Source organism: Hesperophylax consimilis, chromosome 3, assembly GCF_061612785.1.
Source record: "Hesperophylax consimilis isolate HC1 chromosome 3, BYU_Hcon_1.0, whole genome shotgun sequence".
Classification (NCBI taxonomy): Eukaryota; Metazoa; Arthropoda; class Insecta; order Trichoptera; family Limnephilidae; genus Hesperophylax; species Hesperophylax consimilis.
In genome coordinates this window covers 12,431,189-12,447,694 of record NC_142838.1, presented here as the reverse complement: position 1 = coordinate 12,447,694, position 16,506 = coordinate 12,431,189, and the positions used below count along the sequence as shown (strand labels likewise).

Here is a 16,506-nt window from a genome sequence, read left to right as displayed (position 1 = left end):
AAACACGATTTGTACAATTTTTCTTCAAGTGCTTTTTACAATAAAAAATTGCTATTTTTTTAATTAACATTTATTATTAAAAAAAAATAATAATAATTAGAAAGGCGATGTCTGATCTGTCTTACATCAAGGATACATTGAGTTTCCATTTATTGAGACTTTAGTTTACTAGAGTGTAAACGCATTAAAAACTTAAATCCCGAAGGCGTTTCTTCTCGATATCACTCTGGTCTGGATCCTCTTGAAATATGTGCCCACTGCCAAGGAACTGCCCCTTCATGCAAAAGATAATATGCCATGCTGTCACGTAGAGCGATCATTGATCTTGATGGATTATTCGCACCCATGCGTCCTATCCTTTGAAAACCACTTTCACTTTGTTCTTCTCGAAATAAGCCTTCTGAAATTTGACCATTATCTCTAACAGTGTCACGAAAATTTGAAGGGCAATACACTAGTTGTTCGGCATTTTTTTCAGAGATTCGCAGAAAATTGTGTAAACATATTGTGGCAGCGGTAATCCTTTCTACATTATCAACTTCGGCAATGATACTATTTCGCAAGATTCTCCACCTAGATGCTAAAATGGCAAAAGAATTTTCTATTGTTCTCCTTGCTCTTGATAATCGGTAATTAAATATTCGTTTTTCTTGATTTAAATTCCTTCCCGGAAAAGGTCTTAAAATGTATGGTTTTAGAGGAAAAGCCTCTTCTCCAACAAAGTAATATGGAAAATCAATATTTGTGTTCGGTAATGGTGTACCTGCTGGTAATTTTATTTTACCGGAGTCCAAACCTCGGCCGAAGGCTGACTCCGAGAATACTCCACCATCACTTTGCGAGCCATATGCTCCAATGTCTACAAGTGTGAATATGTAGTCAGCATCACAAACAGCCAAGAGGACTATGCTGAATGTTTTTTTATAATTAAAAAAAGTAGTTCCTGAATTTTTAGGTGCCTGAATTGTAATATGTTTACCATCGATTGCACCGCAGCAGTTAGGGAGATTCCATTCCTTATAAAATTCTTTGGCTTTTTCTCTCCATCCTTCGATTGTCGGTTGTTTGCAATATATGGGACTAAGAACATCCCATATTGCCTCGCAAGTTTCCTTTATTATTACATGTGCAGTGGTTTTTCCAATCATAAAGGACCATGCAACTACTTGCAGACTGCAGCCTTGAGACAAATGGCTAAAATAATATAAGTACATTATTTTTTACATCAAAATGAATAAATATAATTCTTAACATTATAAATTTTAAAAGATATTATCACTTACAATAATTGTAATATTTCGGCCTCTTCTCCATTCTTTTATTTGTTTAAAACAATATAAAATTTTCTTCTCTCTTGGCTATGACCGATATTTAATTTTTTCTCTAAGGCTTTGCATATGTGTTCGCAGGGATGGAAAATTCCTCCCCTACAACACATAAGCCTCCATGAAAATTGGACCCTTTTCTTTGATATCTACAGAAAGCTACTTAAAGCTCTCTTGTACTATATATCTTTATAGACATATGTACTTAACTAATTAATACGTTATTTACGAACTTGAACGCAAATATTTCCGTATTTATATTGTAATTAAATTCCATCAAACGTTGTGTAATTTTTTGATTTATGATATAGGATTTTAATTACCTTCATTTTTGTGGTAACCCCCTTGGTTCTGATCGAGGCGTCGAGTTTCACAATTTAATTGGTCTTTCCATTGCAAACCTAGACTTAAATGAATTCCCTGAATGAGCTAACTTTCCTATTGTAATTATTCTGATTCCCTGCACCCTAACAAAGTCGTAGTTAAACGCTGATAAAAGATATTATACATGTTAATTTGGACAGGTAATTAAATATAACTCAAATGGTTAATTGTTAGTAAATTTGATTTTGGTAAACTCTTGTGTCAGTTTGGCGCCACTCCTTTATGATTCTGCTGCTATAAGGTACATGTAAAGATTGATTTAGTAGGTTAATGTAATTAGTTAATTGCATATTTGACGAACTCGGAATAGCCCATTTGCTGGCATAATTTGGCTCCAAATCCTCCTGCAAGTAAACGAGATGATCTTGAGTCAACGAGAAATTCGCACAATCCTTTGACACGGCTCTTTGATTGATACCTAAGTTATCGCGTCCCAAAAAGCCTTCCACGTCATCATGCACTGCCTTCAAGTTTTCCCTCGAGTCCCGATACCCCCAAATTCCGACCCCTCCTTGGACTACAATTTACTTAGGGCGAACCGGTTTCGTCCTATATACAATCATATACTCACGGTTGGTGTGGACTTACGGGTCGTGAATCCTCATTCCACGTTTAAGAGAGGATGCGAGAGTGGTCCGGAAGACCTAAAATGCAAGCTGTATGCAGGTCCGCATCCTCCAGTAAACAGTACATACGAATAAATATATGTATACATACAGTTTGGGAAAGGTTTATAACTCGCAATACGAGGCTATCTACCTCGCATTCCAAGCTCGGATCTCGCACGAAGAGTTCTGCGAAACTCTAGGCTTGGTAACCGAATATATACGTAAGAATAAGGTTATACTAATAAATACTAGTAGAATAAGGTCTTATTGATAGTTTGTTTTGGAGAGCTATCGAACTCCAGGCTTTTTGTTTGGTTTTGACGTTTTTATTTAAGAGAATCGTCATCTCTATTTGGTTTGGTTAATGGTCTTGTTGTAGGAGCGACCACTGCCTCCTGTTTGATGAACTGTATTTGTTTTAAATTTTACCTCCAGGTTTCAACATTAATTTTGTTCATCCTATCCCGTGATTTTCCAATTGTTTCAAGTAGTTGGTTGCCACATTAGAGAGTACTCGACTCTCAAATGTCTCAGGCAACTGATGGGGTTTTGTATGAACACCCAATCAATAACATTCAAATGTTTTGTATAATTATTCGATATAAATCTTACTAACCCGTGATTTTTCAATTGTTGATTGTGAATGATAAGTATTTGTAAGCACGCAGCTTCCAGCTGTTTCAGGTAACTAATAAAATCTATGCGACTATCTAATCAATGATATTTAAATGTTTCATGTAATTTTTCGTTATAAATCTTGCTAACCCGTGATTTTCAATTGTTGTTTGTGAATGATAGGTATTTGTGAATACGCAAAAATCGCTGCACATTGTACAATGACATCCTGGTAATTATCCTTATAACCCTGACAAATTATCTAGTTATGGCCAAGGTCGTTTTCAAACTATGCAGTTGACTGACCCAATTCTTCAGTGTATGCTTTGTTTTATCAACAAATTGAACAATGTAAACATCTCATCTGACCCACTAACCCAGATGTGAGATTGTTTATTTTAAAATATCTCGCGCTCTCCTTGTGATTCAGTTATGCCACCGTTCACTGTGCATAGTTAATTTAAATATTTTTAATTCCTTTATTGAAGTTAAACTATTTTTCATTTTCCGAATTTAGTAAATTTACTAGAGTTTAATTGAAGAATAAATATATATATATATAAGTACACATATCTCGATTGTCAAAATATGTTAAAAAAAGAGTACATATATTAATAAATAAATATAAAATATATGATTCTACATAGTCTGGAATATTAATAAATACATATTTTCTTTTTCAATAATATAGATATGTCCTCGGGTAGGTATTAAAAATCGCTACCATTTCGATGTTCTGATTAAATGATAAATATATATATACCAGTAGGCACATACATTACTCATATATATATTCTTTATATACAATATATTACTTTATTTTTTATATAGATAAATACAAATATTACATCTATTAGTGTGTAATTCCTTTTTGTTGTTTTTTCTTTAATATTCAATTGATATACTTCCATTTCACAGCCCTTCTGTGTCTCCTGGGACCTGAAAATTATTTTTAAAAGGAAAACTTACCCTAATCAAGGTATTTCCGGTTGGGTGGTACACAACAACATTGATGAAGAAAACTACCTAATTAACTGTATTTTCCGACTAATTTCAAATAAACCCTTTGACTATTTATTCCTATATAATATTTTATTCTTGCTTGAATCATATAAATTAGCTGATAATTAATTTTTCTTCCGAACGAAATCCTAATCCAGAAAACCCGTTGATTTAATAACACCTTTCTAGTTTAGGCTTTTGAATGATAGCTGTTTCAAATACTTTTTTCGAAATGGTAGATTGATGTTTAGAATTCCGGTTAAAACGACAAACACTTTTAACACTGTCGCTATACGCACGATGGATTTTAATTGATCAATTTTTTTGATTCTAAATTTCTTTTTATTTATTTTTTATAAGAAAATTTTTTCCGAATTGCGCAGACTTTTAATTATCTCGATTCTTAATAAATTAGTTTCTTTTCCGAACTATTACTTTTAGAACAAAGGTTTGAGCATTTGTTGTTATTTCTTTTCGAACTGTCTAGATTGTGTTTATTTTAAACTAAGACGTAAATATTTATTACTATTATTATTTTTTTTTAACCAAATTGATGTTAAATTATAATCTATTTTTAAATTTCAATTCACGAGCACATCCACTCTAGATGAACGACAAAACTCTCAATCGAATTTTAATTTCACTTGAATGGAATAATTATTTTTAAATTTTGATTTAACTTTTAATTCAGTAATCACTTTTTTGCACTTCACTAAACACTTTTTAAGCACTGACTTTAAATTATATTTATTTTCACTGTTTACCCAAATTAAACTGACTCAACAAAACTTCACTGATGGGATTTTCAAAGGAATTTAAACTGAATTTAAAATTTCTAACTTTTCACAAAACTTCCTAAGTCCAGGGACTTGTTCAGAATTTAAACTTAGACTTTTTCAAAATTTAACACTTAGATTATTTCACTAGAATTTTACCAATAGACGTAGTACTGCGACGTAAACTCCGTTTTCAAACTCTCGACTGACTCCCCGAAAACTGGTCTGCACCGCCATTTTATACCCTTCTCAGGTTCCAAAAGACGTATCTGAATTTTCTTTGATAATCAATTCTGTCTTTTACCAACTCGCAAATCCGAACATCCCTGCCATTAATATCGATTGTGCTTCCATAAGATGTTCTGCTTTCCGGCTCTGGGCGGTGGTTAATTTTTATCTCACAACTCTAAATCGATAGGGTCCGAATCGGGTAAGTCCGCGTTAGTCGCCCAAGCTTCCTTTGTCCTCCGTTCATACAAAATGTAGTTAAAATCTCATGATTTTGCGTTCCTTTTTTTTCTCAATTCGCGATAGGTCCATCCTCAATAACATATATATAGATCTCAATTTTATGCATCTCGTGCGAAAATTGTTTAAATCCATGCTGAAATCTTTACTACGCATTTTTGAATTTCGATTTGTCTAAATTCTACTTAATTTTATTGTCACTTATATGAGCTTTTCCATTTCCACCCGTACTTTCTATCTTTATGTCGCAGATTTGAGTTTTTCCTTATCTTTTTGGATTTTCTTTTATCCGCGACGTTTTCTTGCACAATGTCTTCTTTATTTTTTTGTTATTTCCCATAACTCTATAATTAATTATTTTCCAAGTCGTATTTATTTATTTCACGGATAAATTTGAATTGTATCACTTTTCTCCACTTGAATTATTATTTATCTCCGTTCTTTACCCTTTCTTTTATCTTTCTCTCACTTTTCCCGATGTGTGTGGTCTCCAGGAAAATTTCATACTTCATTTATTATTAATTAATATATAGTTTTCCACACTTCTATGGGAGATATACCTGATTTGACTCTGGGATATCTGTCACTTTTATTGTCTGACCCAATCTCCGCCCATTCTCCATCCCTCACTTACAAGATTTCACATAAATTATACGTCTGGACATATGTTTACGTCTCAGATTTTATGTACTACGGCCGTAAATTTAGTTTAATTTTAGAGCCATTAGTTTTTATCTCTTTTGCTTTAAATAAACATTCCATAAGGTCCACGTTAAAATTAATCGTCTCTCCAATCGTTTATTACCTTAACGTAAATAAAAATCATGTTCGGATTTCGATTGTTTATATTCCAAAATACACATGAGACCGTCAACCTTTTATCTTGTTTCGATCCCTCTGTAATCTTGTGTAGCTCTAATATCTATCTAACCTAATAATTATGTAAAATGTCTACTTTTCCTGAATATAATCTATCGCTATATGTTTAGTTTTACTGTCTTCTTCTGATACTCAATTTTCATGTCCCTAGGACCTTTGTAGCAGTTCAAAAATCTCTGTATTATCCTTCCATTCGGTCGCCGCACTTTTCTAAAATGTCTATTTTTTTGCGAGATTTTCATTCAAAATTGATTTACCAATATTTCCGTTTCATCTTAAATTGATAACGATTAATTTCTATTGTTTCCAAAACTCTCACCTCTCTTTAGTACGATTTTTTCGAACTCGACACCCTACTTCTATCATAAATAATTGCACTACAGTTGAAAATTCCGCCAGTAACTTTCCTTCGCTTTTCCCGTCCTTTTTTATACTATCACGTTTATAATTTTTTTCATTGCATTTTCGTGTGTGTGTTTTTCCAACATGAAAACTTCAAAGCACTCGATTACAATGGTTCGCTACCTCCTAAATTTCTCAGTTATTGTAAACATTCCCAGGAGTTTGTCACCTTGAAAGTCGATGCTTACCCTAAAGTGCGTTCACCTCTAATTTCTGTGGGAATCGAAATGTCGTTAATTATCTATTTTAATGTCGGGTCCATAGTTCATTCCTTTGTCTTTCGTAGACACACGCCCCTCCGTTCACTGATTGGTTACTCAAAATTTTATAGCTCTTTGTTCAGATCTATTGGTTGACAAAATTCAATATTTATTTTTAGGCCTAGAAAGGGGGTTTTCTTTCTCGTGCTAGACGATTTTACGACCTCTCTGCTTTCGTCCCGGAACCTTGATTTAATTCCAACTATTACAGGTGTCTACTGCAAGCAAGCTGAATCAATTCTTTCTCCGCCAGATGTCGTTAGCATGTCCGTTTTCATAAATAATTTGAATATTTTTTGCAGCTATGGTTTATCTGTTTTTTCACTGTGATTTAAAGCCTTTCATCACATAATGTGATAACTAGTCTATGTTCTGGACTTAAAGGCTCACGTCTGCTTCGCTTTACTAATTTGTGTTGTAGAAGTCCTAACAATTTATATAAATTGGTCTGCGACATTCTTGTATATTTATTAAATTGATCGTTGTCTACTGTCGCCATGTCTTTAAACAAATTATGGAAATATCCTGTTTCCTTCCTTTTATGATTTAAGGGACGCACACTCCAACGTCGTTTTTTCCTTATTTTTTTCGTCAACTGTGTCTCCTATTGCAGCGTATGCTAGCCCCAGAATTGACAAAAACATTCCACATGCAACAATATCTAATGAATCCATCGTTTCAATATTTATTTATATAAAACAATATTACTTTTATAAGATGGAGGAAGAATATACTCTCGTTGACATAGACAAGTGACAGCGGCATAGTCACTTCTATGGACGTATTCTATTCTATTCCTGTTTCAATTATAAATGACGATCTAAAATATTACGGATAACGGATTACGTCACCGGCCTATTCTTACCGAATATTCCTATTATAAACTGGCCTTTAATGAAACTCCAGCTCCTGATATTATTGCACTGCCTATTTTCAGAATATGTTCTGTTTTACTGTAATAATAATCTCGATGACAAAGGAATGTAACAAAATCAGTGATTTTTTATTGTTATTTATGTTTGTTTGGCTTGCTGCGAATTGTCACCAATAAATTGTTTATTAGTATAATGTAGTATTTATGGGGGTACCTACATTTTCACTCGCAGAGAATTTCCTTGGTTTAATAAAAGAATAATTTTTTTAATCTATTAAGTTTCTTTTAAATATTTGTTGGTGATAAAAGTTTTTAAGGCATTTTTAAGATATTTTTGACTTTTAGTCAAAACTTGTAGAATATATTGTTAGATGTTATAATTTTTTTGCTAATTATTAGCAGAAAGCTGATGATAATGTAGGGAGGTCTTCAGATTATCGGTTTATTGAGACAGAAACAATAATTACTTTAAATTTAAATAAATTGATCACCATAATAAAATACAATACTCTTTTAAAAATGTTTATTGCATATTACTGACATTTTTGTAGTGTATGAGTGCTTTCCTATCATTCTTATGTTATTTCTTGCTCTGGAGCATTTTACAAAACATTGCAACCCACAGATTGGGAGACTACTGTATTAATAAAATGTAAACAAATAATGTGCATAATATAAAACATGAATATTATATAAACAACACACATTAAATAAATATATACATTTTATTATTCACTTTCACCCGTGACAGATAACAACAAAAACATTTAACCTTTTGAGCGCTGAGCTCCCACAACCTTATACCTCTATTTATAGAGTGAAAAGGGTAAATTTCCTCCCGTCCAGCTGTGCACTGGCTGAGTCTATTTGCGTAATAACTTACTTGTGTTTTTGCAAAATTATGTAAATTGTACCGTGTTACCAAACAATGTGTTCATATATTTATAAAGAATGTGTATATCAAATAGCTATTTATATTCAGAGAAAAGATTTTTCTTTCTCTTGTTATAAAAAAATAATAAATATAGGTCTACATGATATCTATAAAGAGTATAAGTCAAAAAAAAAATTTGAAATTATTTAATTTTTTCAATCTCTGGAACTAGGGCCGACCCTATGCGGGCGCAATTGGAGCAATCGGCTCCGGGCGCCGAATTGTCAAAGCACCAGAGTGCTGATAATGCCTATCACCTAACTGTCCTAACTCATCGCCCTTGAGATTATTTAAAAAAAAACGGCACTACACAAAAATACAAATCATCAGGAATATTATTGATTACAATGATCACCTGCATAGGCGTCTACTGGTTTTGACAAGGGGCGTCCAAATTTCACTTGCGCAAGATGCCGTTTGGCTCAAGGCAGGCCCTGCCCGGGACAATATTTTAAATAGCTTGAAAATGAAAAAATCTCAAAAATATACAGCCGAACTTGGTTGTAACGATCACGGCAATAGCAAGTTCACGGCTATAATGAGCAAATAAAAGGATATTTTAGTTTAGGTTTATCTTCATATAATTGTTGACTGTTATAACGAGGTCCATTCACTGATATACCGAGCAAATAATTTTGTCGACACAATTTCTGAATACATGAATGGGTCGTTGGGTCTGAAAAAATAGTTGGGAATTATTCCCGAAAATGGGCATTTGTTAATTTATCACCCAATAGAAGATTGCTCTCCTGAAAATTTGTTTTGACTAGTACTCTTAGTGCTTAGCATGATAGAAATAAGAAAATATTCTTGAAGTGTCATTATATTTTCCATAAAGCTAAATAAGTGTTCTTCAAAACAAAGAAAACAAACAACACAAGCTGTGCATCAGGAAGGCACATTTAAGAATGACGCAATAATTTTGCGCAGTAGTAATTTTATTATTATATTTAAATGGCTGCCCTTTACGAAAGGAAAAGCAAGAACTCATATCTGAGTTATTATTTTGTTGCCAATCGAATATTATTTATTTTAGTAAACAACAAATTGTTTTGAGGTGCAAAATCCAACAAACAGAAAATATGTTTTCAGTTTACCCATCGGATACATGGGCGTTTAACGGATACAAATTTTTCATATCTGATGGGAACTTTTGGTGCTTGAGAAGCTAATGTATCTCAAATATGTAAATAGTTTATTTTTTTTTAAATACAAAAATAGGTTGGTAAAATAGTAATTTACAGTTCTGGCTTTCATAAAAGCAAATTTTAGTTCACAGTCACTAGGTTTGTTTGGAAAGAATATAATTTTAAAATAATTCTTTTTATACATTGAGAAAAAACCAAAAAAGTTATCACTGAATTCAAAAATATTATAAATAGGTATGTAACTTTTTGGTTCTGAAAATTTCTTAGGACCTAACTGACCTCTAGCAATATATATCTTATCTTATATGTATATCCAGGTGTTCAGTAGATCATATTATGTACCTCTGCATAAATCCAATCAATCGGAGTCGGTGTCAGATTTGATAGAATTTAATGAATCCAATTTAGGAAACACCTGAGGTTTTACAACATCATCAAACTGGATACTTCGAATGGTAGTTGTTTCAGTTGAAGGACCGCGCTTTATTTTTTCTGAAACAAAAACAGTTATTTGTCGAGTTATAAAAAATATACTTTTCGAAATCAACCTTACTTTGCCGTGCTTAATGTCCTAACTAATCAATTTATATAAATTATAAAAGTAAGTGTAAAATGTGCGTGCTGCTAAAACTCAGAAACGAGTCCCGGTACGATCAAGGGAGTTATATGGTGTGGTAACCCTCTATCCCCATCCATGAAGGAGGTTCCTGTTTTTACCTGAAGGGCGTGCTTTTGAAGATATAAGGGCTGGAAATTTCGCCCTCTAGAAATTCTTAGAACAGTCCAGAACATTCGAGAGTATTCAAGAGCATTCCACAACATTACGAAACATCCCAGAACATTGTGAAATGTTGTGGAATGTTCGGGAATAATCTGGAACATTCTGGAATGTTTTGGAATGTTCGGTAACATCCCGGAACATACCAGATCATAATGAACTAAAAATGGGATTACAGGCCGTTTCCTGATAAACTTTTAGTAAATTCGTAATCGTGACAATACATTGGCATCTCTAAATAGTATAAAACACAATCACTATCTGCGTCTGTCAGTTTGTGAGCTTGGTTCTTCTAAACTATGCAACAGAGTTTGATAGGGTTTTCATTATTATTTAGAGAATTTCTTCCGGAAGGTTTATATATATAATACATGGACATTTTATTTATTGAAAGTAGAGAAAATTCGAGCAACGCTGGGTACACGTCCGCTAGTATTATATATGTAAAAGTGTGTTTGTTTGTTAATCCTTCTTTAGAGAGACCAATCGACTTTTTTTTGCATGGGGATAAATGGGGGACTGGGAAGTCGTTTTTCGTTCCGAAAAACATTTCGTTCCTGTGGAAAATTTCTTTGGATAGTAATTTCTCCCTAATACTACAAGAGCTAAGCCGCGAGTAAAAGCTAGCTTTGAAATAAATTGATGGAGCTTACGATTGCTTATTCCTTTACTGGCTTCATATTCCGCAAGTTCCACAGGATGGGCTCTCCTTTTATGAATTCTGCAATTCGATCCGTCCGCAAAGGTTTTGGAGCACCATGGACAGGAAAATGGTGTTTTTCCCGTATGAATGTTTAAGTGAGCCTACAATGAACAAAACATTTTGTAATACAACTGGGTTAATTCTTTCACACCAAGCCAGTTTCATTATAACAAGAGTGATTACCTTTCAAATTTGAGGGTTTTTACTCAGGTTTATAGAGTCAAGAATAAATATTCACAATAGGAAAAGGATATCTTAATAAAGGGAAGGACTGGGAAATTATTGATAAAACTCACAAAAATCAAAATAAGTTTGTAAGTTAATTTTACCAATATTCTTACCTCAAATGACCTTTTCCATTTAAAACCTTTATTGCAGAAGCCACAGGTAAATCTGCAGACATCTGTATGGACATTCATATGCTCACGTAAAGTGTTTGCATACGAAAATGTAGATGGACATTTTGAGCATTTATAGACCACGTCATTGTGAATATTGGAATGACATTTCAGAGTAAAGCTGGATCTAAAGCTGCAAAACATAATTATATATAAATAGTAGTCCTTAACACATTCGCTGACAGGAGTTTTGGTTATCATTAAAATTACATACAATCGGTCCGCAGTGGGAGTGTTTGGCACTGAACCGGTTAGACATTACACAAAATAATGAATGTTGGTAGTTGTTAGTAATTACAATTAGGTAGAGATATACACACGTTTTAGGACAATGAGGACAGAGAAAAGGTCTGTCTCCACTGTGCACAACTCGGTGAGAATTCAAATTTCCATTGGATGTAAAAAATTTTCCACAAATATCACAGACAAAAGATTTGTCTTTTATGTGGACGTGCTTGTTGTGAATTTGAACAGCCATCTTAGATGCAAACCTGAAGATAAATGCATAATACATACGTTATTATGAACAATAAGTTCTTAATAATATTTACAGCTTTTTGTAGGATTCATTTCTAGAACACATCATTTAGTGTTCCTGTGACCGTGCCTTAAAGATATAAAGAATGGGAAAACAACTATTAATGCAATTACACTTTTGTTGATATGTTAAATACGTACTTGGCTCCGCAAATTTCACAAGGATGTATATTCCTAACTTCCTTAGGTAAATGTTGTAATTCATGTTGTTTCAATAAATATAGTTTAGGATAAATTTTTCCACATTGTTCACATTTATGTTCAGGTCGTGTCATATTTGAATGCTCCAGTAAGTAATGTTTTTTCAAATTAGGTTTTGTGTAAAAAGTATTATCACACTCAGTGCACCTGAAAAGAACACAAATATTTGACACTTAAAAATAAATATGAATATGTATACATATTTATGTTGCAAATTGTATTTCAAACCTCCACAATGCACCCTCAAAGATGACATAGGCCCTCAGGGAAATATAACTCCTGTGTCGAGTTAATATAAAAAATAAGATCTTCTACTGTATCCCTCAAAGTCCAAGGATACGGTTGAATGACATACAACTTACTTGTGGGTAAAAGAATTGCTGTCATGCATTTTTATGTGTTTGTATATAGTATTTTTTGAGCTAAGATATTGGTCACACACACACAAAATCTTTGGCTTGACTTCGTGTTTCTGGTTTGTATGTTTCTGGAGGATTTCCCAGTGCAAAAATTCTTCATTACAGATATGACAAATGAATCTGAAAGAAAAGATTATTACATTAAATTCTTTGCATCACTTAGAGAGGGATGGAGTAGCGACTACCAGGACATCCCTGGCAATATGGGGACCCTAATACAGCATAGATCACAGTCAGAAAATAAATGCATGTTAGTAGTGGTAACGAAAGAGAAACTAGAAAAATATAAGATTTTATAGATTGCCGGGAGACTTGACTGACCAATTATTTTATGTCTGCTTTTGCCCTTCAAGGTGTTCTAGGCCATCCTTTCAAATTATGGAGAGAGGGAAGGTGAATTTATACACTAATATTGATTAAATTTCCATTTAAATGTGGTTAAATTCATAATTTTAGATAACTTACTTGATAAAAGAACTATTTATAGCGGAGCTTCGTACTTTTTTCCTTGGTTTATTGGCAATAACTACATGGTGTTCAACATTTCCTTCATTATTGCTCGAATCAGGGGATGATTTTTTGGCTTGTTTTTTCTCCCTAAGAGATTGTTTCCTAGCTTTTTTCTCCTCATTTTTAATTTTAAGTGCTTTCAGGGAAGATTTTTTTTTGCGAGCTAAAAATATTTAGTACATAAGCATAAAATGATCTTAGTGTATAGTTACATTTGTTAACTTATTATTACAATTAATGCACTTTAAATTCAGTGCTTAACATAATGCAGCAGGTTCCACACAAAAGGAAAAAACAAATTCCCTCAGGGCCTATGCTGTGTAGAGGGTCCTTTTCGGGAAAGGAAGTTCTGGGAAGAAAAAATGAATGAGGGGTGGGTAGGTATCTGAGGGTCAGCGTGTCCAGGAGTGCCGGACTTATGAATCCATCTCCCCCACTGCGGAGCAAGGCGATGGGTCGAGACAGTCCAGCTGGAGAGGTTAAAGGTCTGCTTCAACCAGTCTCTCCCGATTCGGCCCGCCAAGCAGTAGGTGGACCAATGCATTCACCGCCAAGACTTAGACCAACCTCACCCCATGAACCCAGGCAGCCTAGCTAAGTCACCAAACCACTTGGGGTGACCTATGGCAGGGGTGTCGGTTATCCAACAAACGGTTTCCTGCCATATTAAAGGAAAAGAAGTCTATTATTTGGAATTCAATTGCTACATAGTAGGTATTAAGATTTCATACTCTTTGTTACAGGGCCAAAATCATCACTGAAGTTGTCAGTGTCATTTTCAGATTTGATAGAATGATCTATAACTTCGTTTTTGATATATGCATCTTCTGTTTTTACAGTATCTGAAAACAGGTCATCGATCGTCATTTCAGAACACGTTTCAGTCGCAGATGAAAAAGTTATCTGGGTGTTGACACATTTCAGCGCATATTCGTTAAAGGATATAACTTTTAGTCTGCACGTCTCACAAACTTGTACTGGCAAGCTGTCATTCATAGAGATCTGAAACAAATTGCAGAAATTATTATTATTATTATTTTTTTTTTTTAAAAGAAAGACGAACATTCCAGGGTTACGAATAATTGAAAATATTTGAAAATCTCCTACCACCACAGTAAGCTGAAAACTGCTTGTGTTGTGATGGAGGACTTAGCCAGCCGAGGAATTGAACACACTAAGCCTGGGTGGAACCCAAACGCGATGTCAACTCGGCCACCGAGAGCAGCAAGCAACAAAACGCTGATCATAACTAACATCAAAACAAACCATATCTGTTATATTGGTAAGTATTATTGCAAAGAAAACATTTGGCTGCTCAATGTTTCTATGATAGACACATTAATTAAAGTTCTCTTCACAATGACCTATTTTCTCATTAGATTTACATATTCCCGTTAGTCATTTGGTGGCTCATCTATTGCGCAGTAAGAAGTTAAAACCTTTGATTTATTACATTCAACTATTATTAAGATTAAAATTTAGGGTGGTGTTGAACATTAGATGTGCACAGTATACCTACTTTTATTGATAAGTATTTCTTTATCAAATCCACCAAAAACGATTTGTCATCAGAGAACACATGATCTAAATCTCGACTGCATAAATCACCACACAAACGACATGGACCTTCTAAATTCCACTTATCGTCTGAAGCCATATTTGTTGTTGAAATTACATTACTAGTTCACATTATTTTAAAATTAGGGTTCTTCTAATAGCTCTGACAAAAGCACTGAAAATAATAAGGGATAAAATATCTACATATCCTTAAATGATATTAGTGCGTTAATCGCATTTCGGATATTATCTTAAGCAATATTATTAAACGAAAGCATTACTCTACTTCGCTAATAATCAATTTATACTTCTGACAGTAGAGTTGTTGACATTGACATACTCGACATACCTAATCTATGGTTAACATTTGCAGATGACATAAATATCGAATGTTACTAGTACTTGAAAAAAAATCATTTCCCCGCCCAAAATTTCAAATGTAAATAGGTACCTTCTTCCTGGAACTAAACACTTGCCACTTGCTAAAATCATTAAAATTGTGAACTTGGAATAAATAAAAATTATGACCGCACGCGTCAATTTTTTAAATTTGTTTATAAAATCCCTGGACTATTCGAGAGCAATTTGAAGCAGCGGGGTGAGGGGGAAGTTTAAGAAACTAGGCTTTGACCTACCAACACTAAACTTTTTCTCATCATATTTAAAATCCAGAAACCAATTTTTTTCGGTAAATGGACATAATTCGAAAAAATTCTCAGCGAAATCTGGAATTCCTCAAGGGACCTCGGACCGCTGTTGTTTCTAATACTAATAAATGACATCCAAAACTATGTTAAGAATAGTAAATGTCTACTGTTTGCAGATGACCTTAAAATTCACTATGTCTTACACTCGTTCTCTAAACACTATACTTTACGATTATAAGATAAAGGGCGAAACAGTATCACGTGTAAATTCCGTAAAGGATCTCGGTGTCGTCTTTGATCCCGAACTGAAATTCTCTGGCCATATATCGCAGCTCACTCAGTCTTGCTACAAACTTCTTGGGTTCGTTATTAGGACATGCAAGCAGTTCAATAATCAAGATGCTATGTTAGCATTGTTCGATGGCATACTGAGAAGCAAGCTGGAGTATGCGAGCAATGTTTGGGCACCGTACCACCAGAAGTACATTGAAATGATAGAGCAAATCCAGAAGAAATTCCTCAGGTATGTCTATATGCGGACGCATGGAACCTATCTCAGGTTCATGCACCATATCGACTTACTTGAGGAAACTAATTCTGTGAGTCTGGAAACTAGGCGAAAAGCAAGCCTAGCCATTATATCTTTCAAAATTTTGAACAATTTTATTGATAGCCCATTCCTCTTGGGATGCTATGATTTATATGTACCAGACCACTACAGCCGAAGTCGATACCATGAATTATTCAGAGTACCAAAAGGCAAAACCGACGTCCTGGCAAAGCATAGCATGACGAGGAGAGTGGTGCTGTTGAATGAACTAGCAAAGAATTTGGATGTAAATGACTGTTCTCTCAATAAAACTAGTTCTTCCTAAAACAATTATTGAAGAGTCACTTACCCAAATGCTGATATGATGTAAAATTGTACTGTAATTGGAATGAATGTTCTGTTGTACAATAAAAAAAAAAAAAAAATTCTATGAAAGATGCCAAAACCCACTCAAATTTTATGACATTTTCCATTCCTTGTGTCATCAAATACCAAAAAAATCACAAGACGTGATAACTGCATTAACAACAC

The 16,506-nt window shown here is 33.8% G+C and overlaps 1 protein-coding gene across 1 annotated transcript; it reads right to left on the bottom strand.

Moving 5' to 3' along the window:
- Positions 1–8,127: 8,127 nt before the first annotated feature.
- Positions 8,128–15,112, bottom strand: LOC149424966 (uncharacterized). Its single transcript, XM_089650878.1, has 9 exons — positions 14,741–15,112; positions 13,953–14,223; positions 13,177–13,384; positions 12,655–12,831; positions 12,233–12,439; positions 11,875–12,045; positions 11,498–11,687; positions 11,107–11,257; positions 8,128–10,167 (listed from the first exon to the last, which is right to left on the bottom strand). The coding sequence occupies exons 1-9, from the start codon at positions 14,876–14,878 to the stop codon at positions 10,034–10,036; spliced, it is 1,647 nt and encodes a 548-aa protein (XP_089507004.1). The 5' UTR covers positions 14,879–15,112; the 3' UTR covers positions 8,128–10,033.
- Between the last annotated feature and the right edge of the window lie 1,394 nt (positions 15,113–16,506).

Excerpts from the sequence above, each read along its gene's own strand:
- LOC149424966 (XM_089650878.1), bottom strand. The coding sequence starts at position 14,878 with ATGGCTTCAGACGATAAGTGGAATTTAGAAGGTCCATGTCGTTTGTGT. Across the intron at positions 12,832-13,176 it reads ATAAATAGTTCTTTTATCAA|ATTCATTTGTCATATCTGTA; the intron begins GTAAGTTATCTA and ends CTTTTCTTTCAG. Across the intron at positions 12,440-12,654 it reads AGCAATTCTTTTACCCACAA|GTGCACTGAGTGTGATAATA; the intron begins GTAAGTTGTATG and ends TGTTCTTTTCAG.